The following is a 16354-nucleotide window of genomic DNA, read 5'->3' as shown; positions in this document are numbered from 1 at the left end:
CAAAGCCACAGAGACCTCAATCTGTCCAAGCTGGTGCTGCAGAGTCGGAGGATCAGCGCCACGGGAAGAGATTTCACATTAGCCCTGACAACACCGCCTCGGCTCTGCGGTGACATTGGCCAGGGTCGTTTCTGACGGCGCTCGAGCTTCCACTGGAGGCGAGCTGGAGCCTGGGCCAGCTGCTCTGAGCCTCCAAGGGCTGGCTAAGCCTGCCGCCTCCCCCGGGCTGCTCCTTTAGAATGTACCCATCTCACAACCAAGGCAAAGCCACAAGTCACATCTGACACTATTGGAAGCTGGGCCCCAGGGCCATAGGAATGGGAGCAGGTCCCCTGGGCGGGGTGAACCAGGAAGGGAGGAGGCCCCCTGGCTTCACCGCTTAGGAGTCATTATGGGCCATTGTTCCATACTCTCACTAGCTTAGGCCCAGATTAAATAATCACTAAATTTAGCATTCTACATTACATGAGTCCAAAAACAGGATTACCTGCATTGGGTCCTTTATCATCTTAAAGAGCTCTGGGTCTAAAGAAGCCTTTTTTTTTTTTTTTTTTTTTTTTTTTTGGTGCATATGCATAAGTGGAGCCCAGAGGGCCTCCCAGCTCACTGGGTCCCCGGCCCCCCGAGCTGAGGAGGCTTCACAAGGCCGGCTGCGACAAAGTGCTGAGCTTGGCTGCATAGATTTTAATGAGAGCGTCAGGCAGAGCTTTGCTGTTGCTCTCCGGGACTTGCAGATCATTACCAAACCAACTGTAGGATGAGAACACAGCACATCGAAACCCTAGGAGGTCACTGAGCTAATGATCTAATCCTAGCTTCCGCAGGCAGTGCCCCTCCCCACCTCCTCCTGCCCCCAGCCCTTTCCACAATGGACTCAGTCCATTCCAGAAGCCAGGCCAACACCGCCCCCTTCAAGGTCAGAGCAGAATGACAGTGAGTGGCTCTAGCTCTCCCTTTTCCGGAAAGGAGGAGGATGGGGGTAATTCAGTCAAAGCCATTAGGCCCAAACCCTGGCCTGGCCAGGCCCCAGGTCTCCTATTTGGGAGAACCACTGCCCTCTGCCTGCCTCTCCAGCTACTGCTGGGCTGCGGCCCAGGCGCCTTCAACGGCCATTTTAGGATTCTGATGAAAGCACCTTCGACTTCTAAGGTACAGGCCGGGAAACAAGGTGCGGGCCCACATAGCCTGGTGTCTCAGCATGGAGCTTGGTGCCAAGTCCTGTGCTAGAGACACCTGATCTGGAGAGACGGAAGAGGGCACACTTGGGAGTGGCCACAGCAGGAGGGCATGCTGGCCCCTACAGGCTCAGTCCCCACACCCTGAGTTCCAGGAAAGAAGGCAAAGGGGAAGCGGCCAGCAAGGGCACAGAGGCAGAACTCATGACTATACACTGTCTCCTCAAGCCGGAGGGCTTTACGAGGGCTTTGGCAATTACTACAACCATTTGCTGTGCTGGGTAGGGACAGATCCTGTTTCTCTTTGTTTCAGGGCTCTGAAAGCCAGATAAGCCGGCAGAAGCCAATTTCAGCATATAAGGCTACACAATAGTTAGGGCAGAAGAGAAGAAACCTCACTGTTGGTTAGAGCTGACCAGTTTTTTTCTGAATAATAGCACCTGTGTATTAGCTCTGGGAAAAGTGGGGAGGGAGGGAGCTTCACCATGTGCAGTGAGGGGAGCTGGAAACAGGACCTGGAGCCCCTCTGCCTTTCAGCCTGCTTCACGACTGCCAGGCTCCCCCAGGCAGGTACCAGCACAGCTGCCAGCCTGAGGGACTGAAGTTTCCACAGTTGGCAGAATCTTTGTTTAAATTGGGGAAATAAAAGGGGGAGGAGTTGCAGAGGAATTGAAAACAGCACCTGTCAAAGCTGCCTATCCCCTTCCTTCTCTCACTACTTCTGGTCCCCCAGAGGGGCTGGTCCCAAGGCTATGTGGTTGGTTGGTGACAGAAAAGGGGCAACAAAGAATGACAAGAGAGGCTATGAAGGTCTGAGCAGCACTGACAGGGCTGGCACAGACCGTGAGCCCTCCTACTGGGACCCCAACCTATGGTGAGGTCTGGAGTAGCAATACAGCCAAGAAAGCTCTGCCCAGACTCCAGCAGGTGCCCATTCTTTGGTTCCAGAAAGCACAGGTGACTTGGAATCAGGAACTCTGGGCTCTAGCTATGTCACTATCCAATTGTGTGACCTTGAGCAAGTCACTTCCCATCTCCAGGCCTCAGCATCCTTAAAGGGTGGGACCCACGGGGCTCCACTGTTCTTCCAGTCCTGCAGCTCCAAGTCTTCAGGCTTTGCTCCTGACAGCCGGAAGAGGCCCCTGTCCTTATGTGTCAGGGATAGTTTGGTCATGGATACGAGAGGTTAAAACTGGGCCGTGTTGCCTGAAGGCATGTAGAGGTGGTGCTGGTGCATTCTGAACACCACACTCACCAAAGGGATCCTGGGAGGGAAGCAACAACACCAGCCTACAGAAGAGCATCATTTTTGGGCAGAGGAGGTGAGACATTCTTTAGAGGCTTGATGTCTCCTGGAATAAAGGGAATCCCAGGCATAGAGATCGCTTAGCAAAAGGCAGGCCCACCCTGCTGATTAGGGCAGAGGGTGAGGCAGTTTGGCCGTTGGAGCCTTCAGCCTGCTCTGCCCTTTCAGTGCACGGGAAAGGGGCCAGCTGTGTCCATTCAGGCCACTACCTCTGCTTTAGAACCAGAAGGTGGCTGGCATTATTCGAAGTGGCTGAGGGCACAGGTTTTAGAAGACTGTAGTTGAATATGGCTCCTAAGGGAAGGCCCCATCTCCAACGGAAACCCAATCAAAGGAATCTGCTTTGGGATTTCTCCTTCCTTTAAATATGCAACAGGCACTTGAAGGAAAGAGGGAACATCCCAGCTACTGAATCTCAGGAGCCCCACAGGGCCTGACAATGGGAAGAGGAAATACATGTGACTTGGAGGAAGCACTTGGATATATCTTTGGTTGCTTCAAGGAAAGCTTTGGCCCCTTAAAATTACGTTTTTCCTCCCTTTTCTCCCCTATGGGTCTGTTGGGGTTGGCATCAAAGAAGGCAGGTAGGAAGGAAAGAAAAAGAAGGTAGGCAGCAGGCAGAAAGAGTTAATCAGACCAGTCGTCCTCATCAAATTCAGAGGAGTCATCTTCTGAGTCACTGTACTCAACAGCAATGCAACGAGACAAGATGGTGGCCACGTCATTGCCCACAACATCCCACTTCTCTTGTTCCTGCTGCTCCTCAACCCTGCGCAGCTGAAAACCTTGATAGATGGCTGAAAGCAGGTCGCTATGGGCATCGCTTATGGCAGGCAAGGAGGACTTGGGCTTGGTGGTGTCAGAAAGCGGTGGTGGTACAGCAGGCTGGCCATCTGCACCAGTGAAAGGGGGAGGAGGGGGCCCCGGAGGAGGAGGAGGAGGGGGAGGAGGAGGTGCTCCTCTTGTTGGCTGGGACAAGGGAGGTGGTGGGAGAGTTGGGTTGTCAGCTGCCGGTGGTGGAGGAAGAGGTGGAGGGGCAGCAAAATCAGGGTGAGGTGGGAAAGATGGGCGTGAGAGTGGTGGAGGCATCCCTGGAGACCCAAATCCTACAGGCGGTGGTGGAGGTGGGATGCCTATCATTGGAGGCGGGGGTGGTGGAGGGGAAGGTGGTGGAGCAAACCCGGGTTTAGAGCCTGGTGGAGAGCCTAGAGGAGGAGCTGGTGGTGGATGGCTTGGGCTGACCACACTGGATCTTTTGGGTCCAGCCAAACCGGGCTGACCACACTGGATCTTTTGGGTCCAGCCAAACCAGATCCTCTTTGGTTGTCCACGGGGTAACTGAATTCTGCTGGTGGAGGAGGCAAGTTGTCCTCGGAGAAGGGAGGAGAAGGTGAAGAAGCAGAGTCTGACTGTGATGGTGGTGGATAGCTACTTGCATCCACGTTTTCAACACAGCCAATGCTGCCATTCTGGTACACCAAGGTGGGTGGATACCCAGAAGGCCCCAGCTTTTCTTTGGACTCCACAAATTCTTGCCCCATCTTAATTTTCTCCCACTCTTCCTTATGTGTCTTGATTTTACGTGGGTTTACATTCCCTCGATTTGGATTATCTTTCTTTTCTTTCCTGTGCTTTCTCTTCTCTTTCATGATATCCTTGGTGTCCTGCAGCATCTTCTTCCAAAGATCAAAGAAGTATGAAGGGTCTGTGTAGAATTTGAGTGCCTCTGTTCCATCGTCCCTGTAAGGGGTAAGATTGTTGAGAGGGGGAGGAGTATCACAGGTATTGTATGTTTCTAAGACAGGCACTGGGAGAGAGTTTCTGTCAAAAAGCTTCTGGTCTTGAATGGTGGAGCTTCTGAAGGCTTTTCAGGTGTTGATTCCTTGCAGTGACACTTCTTCTTCCTTGGGATCCAGCTGAGTGACTTTAACTTGTAGTCCGTCGACCCTCTCAGCAAGGGAGCTTACCCGAGAGGCAAAGGTATTTGCCTCAGTAAAGAGCTCTCCAAAAATGTCCTCTGCATATTTACTCAGGCTGCCCAGCTGTCGGATGACATTTGCCAGGGTGATGTTGGTCACGCATTCCAGCTCGCTTCTAACGCTAGGCAACGTCTGACGGCACAGGTGCCTTGGCTCGATGTTCCTCGTTACTAACGCCACGGTGGACCTGCTTCAGGCAATGCTCTGAATGATGAAAAACAACCTGGCCTCCCGCAGTCACCGTCAGCGACAGGAAGGGCAGGCCGGCCGCCCAGTCTCTGCACAGAGTGTGCTCCCGCGGACCGCCTCGCGGGCTGCCACACAGCCGGCTATTCCTTTACTTTCTTAATAAAATTGCTTTCACTTTTTCAAAAAAAGAATTTCTTGCTTCCTAGTTTTATAGAAAATGTGACAAGGAAAATATGTTCTTATTGACAAAAAAAATTTTTGTCTAATTCAAAAGTTATTTAAAAGCTAATTCAAATTATGGACTTAAAAAGGTTATTGTATCCATGTAAGTTTCTGTATTGTCTTTAAAGTCCTTGCGCCGTTAAGTTACAGGGCTTTGACTCTTGAGACTAAAAAGGACACACGATTGTGTTATATCTAGTCTAAATTTTCTTGAATAGTTAAAATCATTTGCAAGCTCAAAAATGACTGCTCTAGACTCCTGGGAAGAAGCAGTAGTCGTCACCTTGTGCAATAGTTCAGGAGCTAAGATTTTTGCCTTTCACACTGGCAGCCTGGGTTCAATTCCCAGCTTAGGTAATTAGTCCTTTCCCATTCGCTATGTGTGTGACTTTTTGCCATTTATTGGTTCTTTTCCCTTCCATGGACAGCTTCTGATTTCCTGTCTTGAAATTTTCTTTTCTCTGAGCTACCTTTGGAGCAATTCTAGATCTTGTAAAAACCGCTTGCTGTCTCATTGAAGATACTTCATGCACCTGTGGTAAAGTCATACCGTTAGTTAAGGCTTATTGATTTCATGTAGGAGGTAAAAGAATTCAGAAGCCAGAAATATTGGCCATTTCTCTTGACTAAAATCTAGTAATAAAATATTTTAAAATGATTCTCCTTTGGAGAGCTCTGTAGTTGGAAATCAACTTAATTAAGGCTGATATTTGCACTATATGTGCATGGATATTGTTTTAAAGCCCCTGCTCTGCCTCTAAAACCTCCTCAGTTGGTTGATGGATATCTGTCTAATTCTGCACCTGCTCCTGTCTGTTCCTCCTTCCTCTTGCATCTAATCTTTTGTCACCCTACCAAATCATCTCCATATCTGTGTATTTATATATGATGTGTGTGATGTTTCGCTACCAGAATATATGACAGTGGTCTAATTTATTGGCTTAAGAATGATAAGCACTTAAATAAAATATTTTGTCAGAAAAATAGAGACTTTAATGCCTTTTAAGTCACAATGTCTCTAACAATCTTTGAAAAATAAAGACAGCTTAAAGATTATTGGTAAAGTAAAATAAAAATATCTTCAAAATTTAAATATTTGGTCTAAATTGGGGGGATCGGATACTGTTTGCTAGATGTTTTAAGGTCATAAACTGCTTCTATGACTTTTAGTAATTGTTTGACTTGCCTGTTTTACAGCAATTAGATCCTAGGTAAGGCCTGGGGACATATGAAGTTAGCCAGGCCCCCTGGCTAGGCTGGGAAGTCATGTGTTCTGCAATCTTATACATGGTTAAAATTGCTTACTCGCCAGGTTTTCACCAACAATAAAAGTTGCTTTTATTGTTTTCACCAACAATAAAAATAACATTGTAATATGTACTTGCGACTACTGGAAAAATAGTTTTACATGCAAGGTGTGTAAGGAAAGTAGAATGTGTTTTTGGTAAAAGATTATAAGAAGGCATGAAAACATGGTTTTTGTTAAAGGGAATGTAATTTTGTCTTGTTCAGAGGTTAAGATTGTCCTAACATAGAGGAGTAATGGGACAAAACTGAAAGTTTAAGCAAGTTGTGAAGAATTTGTGAAGGGTGGATCTTATAAACGAAGTTCAGTGGGTATAAGCAAGTTGCCTAAGATTTGAAAGGGATGATTTAGTTTTTTTGTGGGTTGAACATTGAAATGAAAGCACACTGATGCAGGGCTGGAATCTGGGCCCCTGTGTCTGAGTAACAGGGTTTTCTTAGAGAACTGATCTGCTGTTTAATAGAAAGCTGTAAAGGATTATAAAAGGTTTCTGGAAATTTTACCTTATAGTCAAACTAATTAAGATTGGATAGATTTTGTTTATAAGGTTTTATTAAGAATTGGGTTTAACATTAATAGTACACTAATGCAAACAAAGGTGAAATTTAGCTTTCTCTTTTGAACAAGATTTGCATGTAATATTAAAAGATAGTGAAATATTTTTGTTTACCTTTGGAATAAATGACAGAAAAAAAGCGAGGGGAGAGGAGACAGATTCAACTGGCCTCATGCATCTTTATTGGGTCCTGTTTGGAAAGCTGTTTCCCCTCTATTAATGAGTACAGATTTTTCCCTTTTATTAATGGTGACCTATAATTTTATTTTATAATACTGAGTGTTTAAACCTTTGATATTGGACAAACTTTCCACAGTCAGATTTTAAATTAAGCCCCCTTTTTTGATCTGGTTAACACTTTTAGATATTGGGTCCCCTAAAGTCCAATAGGGACATATTCAGCTTGTTCTGTATATTAAAATCATACAGGAAGTATTGTCAAGTACAAAATGGTTTTCAGATCTCTTTGGGCTGTATTTGTATAAATGTGTTATTGGTGTGTGTTCCAAAATTGTATACGATTCTTGCAATTCTGATATGTCTCAGTATATAAGTAATAATTATAATTGTTATATTAAATTGCTGCATGCCACAGAGATGTTCAGACTTTAATCATGGTTATTCTAAGACTTTTGTCATCCACAATTGTTTTACTTTGACTATTTTCAAACGATTTTATAATCAGCTATAGGACTCTGAGAGCTACTCTTGAATGCAGGTTTCTGATAACTTCAGAGATTGTGGCATCAGAATAGAGGCAAAACTTCCAAGACTCCCATAGAGAGCTAACGTGTTCATGAATATTGAGTGGAACAGGAGTTAATTACATAGACTGAACCAACAGAAGACCAAAATCTTTTTATGGCATTTTGTTTAAAACATTGCTAACTCTTGTTTTTCAGAGTCCAGAAAAACTTTTTCTTTTGAGCTATTTGCAGCTTTTAACAATTGCATAAAGTACACTCCTGTGAGCAAAACTTGAAACACATTTCTTTCCCTCTACTTGCTTTCTCCAGAATTTTAAAACCATTTGTTAGTATACTTAAGTTATTTGCATAAGTTCAATAAGAATCTGTTTTCTTATCTAACAAGACACAACTGGAGATACTGGTTACTTTACCAAGGCTTTGGTTGGAATGGCACACTTTCATACTGCTTTAAGGAATCAAAGTTGACTTATAAAGCCCATAAAAGCCCCTTGGAAAAACTGGCCTCATGCATTGTCTATGCAGTCCCTGTATAGGGTTTTTGACCTGTGGTAAGTAAAGAATGTCATTCTCTGACAGGCCTAGGAGCCCCAAGTTATCTTGGGACCTGAAGTGAGGAATTCACCCAAATCATACAAGTATTGCAGGCACAGATGAATCCATGGCTGGGCTCAAGGCTTTGAAAGTCTAATCCAAGATTCCTTATGGAATAAAGTTCCAGCAAAGCCAATTTTCAAAAGAGCCTATATGACAAATAATTATTCCTGCTGACTTTATGCAAACACTCAGGCCAAGAATAGTAAGACTGAAATTTATTTTGCAAATACATTTGTCCTACTATGATTTGTCTTTAGTAAAAACAGGGACTGGAGAGAGAAAAAGTATGTTTTGGAAAAAAATGTAGTACACTTATTGTTAGATTCTAGTTTTGTTCACTGTTGTTGAGTTTTTATTATTTTCTACAACTTGGAGTGAATCCTAAATTATTTCCGGTGTGAGTATGAGTCCCCAAACTAATGTTTTCCAATTTTTTCTTTTACTTTTCTGACTTGGATTCAATGAAATTGCTACTACCTTTTTCCTGAAGCCCTGCAAGCTGCAGCTTATTCCTTGTAACATAGGTGAGAAAAAAGTGTCAGATTGCCTCTTCCTTCCTCCTCTATAATTAAGATACTGGAGTCTAACATCTGAATAAATTGTGCCCAACATTAATCTTTGTTTTTCTTCTGTTTCCATAGAAATGCCTCTTATTAAAAATTTGTTTGTCTCCATCACAGGCAGAGGCCTAGCCCATCTGTAATGCCACCTCCTGGATGAGACACAGCTATTTAAGCTGATCCAGTCTCAAGAACTGGACAGGGCTTATCACTACTTTCATGACTATTCATAGCTCTCTCTGTAGCCTGTTAAATATATATACTTAGCCAATCTATCATCATATCTGGTTGTGACTGGCAGTGGGGAAACTGGAAACTGCTTTATAATTAAGAATTCAGGAAATGCCTCAGATAGCCCCACAAGACATGCACCAACAAATCAAAGCTATGTCTGGCCACACATTGTCTCTAGACTAATGCTTAGCATCCTGATTCAGGTCAGGACAATTCTAATGGCAAAAGTTGCTTATAACATTAACCCGGACCGCAGGGATAGGCATATCCCTCTGTTGTGGAGTTTACTGCTGTTGTACCCTCTGTGTGGGAATATAAGACAGGCTTTCCCAGAGACCTTATGGATGTTGCACCATAATGCTCCAGACAATATCATCTGTAAGTCTGGGTACTCATGAGTATTTCCAAATCCAAATAGATCAGTTCCATTCTGACTTCCAATGTCTATGTCCCCTTTCAGCAGCTTATCCAGAGACCTGCGTGTTTCAGTGGACTGTATAATGTAGTTGATGGAGGAGAGGGGGATGTGGAAGGTTCAGCTCCATGGCCTAGAGGAGAAGGGAGGCAGCTCCCTGCTCATTCTAGACTCTGCAAGGTATCCCCTCACTTGTACATCCTCACTTCCCCAACTCTGACTTCATAGATCCCTTTTCTTCTCTACAAAAGAACCAGAAAAGACCTGGTCTCTGCAAAGTCATCATTTGTTTCTTTGTTTAGTTACTGCTTCCATTTACCATTGGATTTAGGAGGTTTATAATAATCAGAATAGTAACATGAATACATGTGAATCTATAATATGATCAGGGAAAACACAGACAATGTTGACACAGTCAACAACAGAGCATCAGTGGACTGTGAATATTCATGCAGTGTTGAATGAATTTTAGTAACATAGATACGAAACAGGTTCACTGTGCACTGATTACCAACTTCTCTGAGTCCAGTGGGACAGAACATCCACACACACACAACAAGTTACATGAATCAGGTTTATTACTTACAGACAGGCAGCAAGGGACAATGGAAGCCTAGGAATCATTATGAGCGGGTCCCCTGAGGCTCAGGAAAGCTGCCAGAGAAGGAAGGAGTCTTGTCTGTGTATGCCTCACTTGCCCCACAGCTGAGGGACCCCAGAAAGCAACTCACCCTGGGTTTTGTACCCTGGGGGATACATGACTTGCTGTCCTGGAGAACTGAAGGACATCTTGTTTCTAGGCACGGCTGGAACAGAGCCCTGGCTGTTCCAGCCAGTCCCTGCCTATTTCAAGATGTTCCCTTCCCAGAATGTTCTACAGTTATCTTGAGAACTGCAAGTGAGAAAAGAGGGAGAACCGGGTCAGTCCAAGACCACCCAGAGAACTGTCCTGCAATAGTTATTAAAATTAAACTATAAAGTTGTGTTCTTTGTGGCAGATATAGAATGAAAGAAATATAAGCAGTCATATAATTTACATTTAATTGTCACAAGGACAATGTGACAATTCCTCTATAGTAAAGACTCTCTGGATGGAGTTTTCAAAAGATTTTTGATAAATCTTCATATAAATTGATACATGGGGGTTCTGTTCATAATTATGCTATAACAACTAGTCACAGAACCCTATTATTAGGCTGACTATATGTTCAATATATGACTATATATTGACTAATATATAATGTTGTTATTTATAGCAATATAATAACTCTGGGTGGCCTTAGACTGACCTGGTTCTCCCTCTTTTCTCACTTGCAGTTCTCAAGATAACTGTAGAACATTCTGGGAAGGGAACATCTTGAAATAGGCAGGAACTGGCTGGAACACTGGGGCTCTGTTCCAGTCATGCCTAGAAACAAGATGTCCTTCAATTCTCCAGGACAGCAAGTCATGTATCCCCCAGGGTATAAATAACACTGTTATTTATAGCAACTCCATCACGTGTATAGTAGTAGTATGGCAGTCCCCCCTTATCCGCTGGGGATGTGTTCCAAGGCCCCCAGTAAATGCTTGAAACCATGGATAGTACTGATTCCTACATATCCTGTGCATGAATGTCCTTTTCCTTCTTCACAATTTCATGGAAAATTCATTCTTACTGTAGATCTTAACAACCTCAGCATACAAGTTTTTTCTTTTATTAAGTCAAGAACTTTCACTTTTTCACTTACAAGAAGTACTTTATGGCTTCTCTTTGGCATATCCAAATTGACACCGTCACTACTTTTGCACTTCAGGGCCATTATAAAGTAAAATAAGGGTGACTTGAAAACAAGCACTGTGATTCCACGGGAGTTGATTTGATAACTGACATGGCTACTAAGTGACTAACAGGCAGATAGGGTATACAGCATGGATGCACTGGACACAGGGATGATTCATGTCCCAGGCAGGATGGAGTGGGATGGTATAAGATTTCATCAACGTACTCAGAACAGTGCATAATTTAAAACTTATGAATTGTTTATTTTTGGAATGTTCCATTTAATATTTTTGGACAGTGATTGGCCATGGGTAACTGAAACCACAGAAAATGAAACCATGGATAAGGGGAGACTACTGTATTGTGTTTGCTTCTGCTATCTTCTAGAGCAGGACTTGGCAAGCTTTGTCTGCAGGGCCAGATAGTAAATATTTTAGGCTTTGTGTGTCATATGGTCTCTGTAGCAACTACTCAGTTCGGCTGTTGTAGCATGAGAGCAGCCATAGACTGTGTGTAAACAAATGAGGGTGGCTGCCTACCTCTGTTCTAGAGCATTCTTCAGCGGCAGCAAAAGGTCTAGGGTCAAAGCAAATCTCAGCACATGTATTATAACAAGCAACCAAGAGTATTTGAGGACACACCTTTCTGATGGCCTGATTTCACACAAAGAGAAAAAGTTAAATTATATGTTCAGTGGATGGACTGAATGCATTTCAGTGACATGTAATAGTTTTCTTGGGCAGCTGTCTTAGTTCAGGCTGCCATAACAAAATGCCATAGACTGATGGCTTAAATAACAAACATTTATTTATCACAGTTCTGGAGGCTAGGAAGTTCAAGATCAAGGTGCTGGCAAATCTTTGGCTGGTGAAGGCCCTCTTCCTGGTTTGCAGATGGTCATCTTGTTGTATCCTCACATGGCTGAGAGAGAGAAAGAGATCATCTCTCTCGTGTCTTTTCTTATATGGGCAATAATCCCATTTATAAAGGCTCTGACCTTATGACATAATTACCTCCAAAAGGACCCGCCTTCTAATACCATCACATTGGGGGTTAAGATTTCAACATATGAATTTTGGGGGAACAAACTTTCAGTCTATAACAGCAGTCTTTTGACCTGCTTGAGCCACAGATAGATCAAAATTATAAGGGGAATTAGTTATATATATAATTTTTAGTACAATTTTAGACTGTATGGGAGCCCATTCTGTGTTCATTTCCTCCTTTTTTCTTAAAAACGGTCTTTTTTTTCATATTACAGAACTTATCCATGTGTAATTTATAATATTCAAGCTACTCAGAAACACAAAAATAGTATAATGAACCCCCTTGTATCCATCATCAATATACAACAGTTATCAATAGTTATGGGCATATGACCAATCTTGTTTTATCTACTACTGCTGGGTTATTTTAAAGAAAATCACTGAAGTAATATCATTTCTTCCTTCCTTTCTTTAGTATGTATCCCTGCTTAACTACAATGCCAGTATCACACTGAAAATATTAACAATATTAAGAAAATAATTTCTTAATATTATCTGTTCCTACACTGTGTATAAATTTCCTCTCTTAGACCACTTTGTGTTGCTATAACAGAAAACCACAGACTGGATAATTTATAAAGAAAATAAATTTACTTCTTACAGTTCTAGAGGTTGAGAAGTCCAAGTTCTGGCTGGGCGTGGTGGCTTACGCCTGTAATCCCAGCACTTTGGGAGGCCGAGGCGGGTGGATCACCTGAGGTCAGGAGTTCAAGATCAGCCTGGCTGACATGGCGAAACCCCATCTCTACTAAAAATACAGAAATTAGCTGGGCATGGTGGTGGGCACCTATAATCCCAGCTACTCGGGAGGCTGAGGTGAGAGAATCACTGGAACCCGGGAGGCAGAGGTTGCAGCGAGCCAAGATCACGCCATTGCACTCCAGCCTGGGCACCAAAAGGGGAACTCTGTCTCAAAAAAAAAAAAAAAAAAGAAGAAGTCCAAGGTCAAGGGGCCACAACTGCTGAGAGACTTCTGCTGCATCATAACATGGCAGAAGGCATCGCATGGCGAAAGAGCATGTGTGTGTGAGAGAGGAAGGGGACCAAACTCATCCTTTTTATCAGGAACCCACTCCCACAATAACAACATTAATCCATTCATGAAGGCAGAGCTGTCATGACCTAATCACCTCTTAAAAGCCCTACCTCTCAACACTTTTGCATTGGAGATTAAGTTTCTAACATATGAACTTTGGGGGACACATTCAAACCATAGCATTTCCTTAATAGTCTCATAAGTGTCCTTTTAATTTAAATTTGTTTAAATTTAAATAAGAATATTGATGTTGATACTATATACTGTTCTTTTTCAGATTTCCTGTTTTACTTGTACTTATTTGTGTATTTAGTTTTGTACAATTTTATCACATGTATAAGTTTTTATATCCTCCACCACAGTGAAGATACAGAACAGTTCTGTCATCATAACGATCCTCATTGTTGCAATTTTATAACCGTAACTATCTTCTCTTCTTACCCCTTTGTCTTAAAACCCCTGGCAACAACTAATCTAGTCTCTATTTCTAAAATTTTATCATTTCAAAAATGTTATATAAATGGAATCATGTGCAGATGGTCTCTGGCCTACAATGTTTTGACTTAAAATTATTTAACTTTTCCATGGTGCAAAAGTGGTAAACATGCAGTAGAAACTGTACTTCAAGTATCCATACAACCATTCCGTTTTTTCACATTCAGTTCAGTATTCAATAAATTACATGAAATATTCAATGCTTTATTATAAAATAAGCTTCTTGCTAGATTATGTTGTCCAACTGTGCTAATATAAGTATTCTACGCACATTTAAGGTAGGCTAGGCTAAGCTATGATGTTCAGTAGGTTAGGTGTGTTAAATGCATTTTTGAATTATGGTATTTTCAACTTAGGATGGGTTTATCAGGATGTATGTCGAGTAGCATCTGTAGTATGTAACCTTTTGGGATTGGCTCTTTTCACCTAGCATAATTCCCTGGAGATTCATTCATTCATTGAATGAATTCAATGAATGAATGAATGAATGAATGAAAAGCTGTTGCAGGTATCAATAGTTCATTCCTTTTCATTGCTCAGTAGTATTCCATAGTATGGGTGTACATGTTTGTTTAACCATTCACCTGTTGAAGGATAACTGGTTGAGTCCAGTTTGGAGCTATTACAAATAAAGTTAATATGACCATTTGTGTACAGGTTTTTGTGTGAACACAAGTTTCATTTATTTTTCTGAGAGAAACAGCCAAGAGTGCAGTTGCTGGGTTTATGGTAATTTCATGTTTAGTTTTATAAGAACTGCCAAAGTCTTTTCTAGACTGACTGTGGTACTTTACAGTTTACACTGCCACCAGCAATGCTTGAATAATCCAGTTTTTCCACACCCTCACCAGCATTTGACATTGTCACCACTTTTCATTTTGCCATTCTGATAGGTGTCTCACTGTGTTTTTAATTTGCGTTTCCCTAATGTCTACTGATGTTGAACATCTTTTCATGTGCTTATTTGTCATCTCTATATGCTCTTTGGCAAAATGTCTATTCATATATTTTGCCCATTTTCTAATGGATTGTCTGGATTTTTACCATGGAGTTTTAAGGTTCTTTATATATTCTAGATGTCAGTCTTTTGTCAGATATGTGGTTTCCAAATATTTTCTCCCTGTCTGTAGCTTGTCTTTCATTCTCTTCACATGATCTTTCACAGAGCAAAAGTTTTTAATTTTGATGAAGTCCAATAAAAGTTTTATTGTTTTATGTTTTATATTTAAGTTCATGATCCATTTTGAATTATATTTTGTATAAGGTGTGAGGTTTATGTTGAGGTTATTTACTTGCTTACAATGTCTAATTGCACCAACACCACTTGTTGAAAAGCCTGTACTTCTTCCACTGAACTGTTTTTACATCTTCCTCAAAAATCAGTTGAGGCTGGGTGCAGTGGCTTATGCCTGTAATCCCAGCTCTTTGGGAGACTGAGGCAAGAGGGGATCATTTGAGCCCAGGAGGGCAAGGCTGCAGTGGGCTATGATCATGGCACTGCAATCCAGCCTGGGCGACAGAATGAGACCCTGTCTCAAAAAAAAAAAAAAAGTCAGTTGGGCATATTTGATGAATGCCTTTTTAAAAAAATGAGTTGGGATTCAAACAAGGGCCACACATTGCATTTGTGAGATATAGTTCTTAAATTTATGTTACTCTATAAAAGATTAGCTTCACATTTTCCCTTGCTATTTATTTGTTAAAGAAACTGGGTCATTTGTTCTGTAGAATGTCCCATATTCTGGATTTGGCTGACGACATCCTTGTGATATCACTGAAGATATTCCTTGATCCTTCATATTTAATGCAAGCTGTTAGCTCTAGAGGCTTGAACATATTCAGGTTTAATTTTTTGACAGAATAATTCATAAGTTGTGTTTCGTACATATTCTTGCATCTCACTGGGAGGTGCATAATTCCTCAATATCTTTCTTTATGTGCTAAGATTAATCAGTGGGTTCAGGTGTTGTTGAACCTGATCCATAGATTATAAAGCTCCCTGCAGCCTTTCACTTAAATGTTTAGCATCCATCGATGATCATTGCCTAGGTCCATTATTTCATTAGGATTTTCAAAATAGTGATATTTTAATGCTATCCCTCCCTCTTTGTTTATTAGCTGGAATACTTCTATAAAGAACAACTTCACTCATGATTTGGCTCTCTGTTTGTCTGTTATCGGTGTATAAGAATGCTTGTGATTTTTGTACGTTGATTTTGTATCCTGAGACTTTGCTGAAGTTGCTTATCAGCTTAAGGAGATTTTGGGCTGAGACAATGGGGTTTTCTAGATATACAATCATGTCATCTGCAGACAGGGACAATTTGACTTCCTCTTTTCCTAATTGAATACCCTTTATTTCCTTCTCCTGCCTAATTGCCCTGGCCAGAACTTCCAACACTATGTTGAATAGGAGTGGTGAGAGAGGGCATCCCTGTCTTGTGCCAGTTTTCAAAGGGAATGCTTCCAGTTTTTGCCCATTCAGTATGATATTGGCTGTAGGTTTGTCATAGATAGTGCTTATTATTTTGAGATACGTCCCATCAATACCTAATTTATTGAGAGTTTTTAGCATGAAGGGTTGTTGAATTTTGTCAAAGGCCTTTTCTGCATCTATTGAGATAATCATGTCGTTTTTGTTTTTGGCTCTGTTTATATGCTGCATTATATTTATTGATTTGCATATATTGAACCAGCCTTGCATCCCAGGGATGAAGCCCATTTGATCATGGTGGATAAGCTTTTTGATGTGCTGCTGGATTCGGTTTG

The 16354-nt window shown here is 42.0% G+C and overlaps 1 protein-coding gene across 1 annotated transcript; it reads right to left on the bottom strand.

Annotated features, from left to right (window-relative positions):
• Positions 1-2702: 2702 nt before the first annotated feature.
• On the bottom strand, positions 2703-4652 carry LOC101139707 (actin-binding protein WASF2-like; the record flags this gene model as incomplete). The annotated part of the gene is given in 2 exon segments (XM_019019042.4): positions 2703-3755; positions 3794-4652. Coding segments are annotated over 2 exon segments (1506 nt in total), but the record flags the coding sequence as incomplete, so codon positions are not given.
• Between the last annotated feature and the right edge of the window lie 11702 nt (positions 4653-16354).

The sequence above is a fragment of the Gorilla gorilla genome, chromosome X (assembly GCF_029281585.2).
Source record: "Gorilla gorilla gorilla isolate KB3781 chromosome X, NHGRI_mGorGor1-v2.1_pri, whole genome shotgun sequence".
Taxonomy (NCBI): Eukaryota; Metazoa; Chordata; class Mammalia; order Primates; family Hominidae; genus Gorilla; species Gorilla gorilla.
The sequence above is the reverse complement of the archived record's forward strand: the minus strand, read 5'-3'. Positions and strand labels throughout refer to the sequence as shown.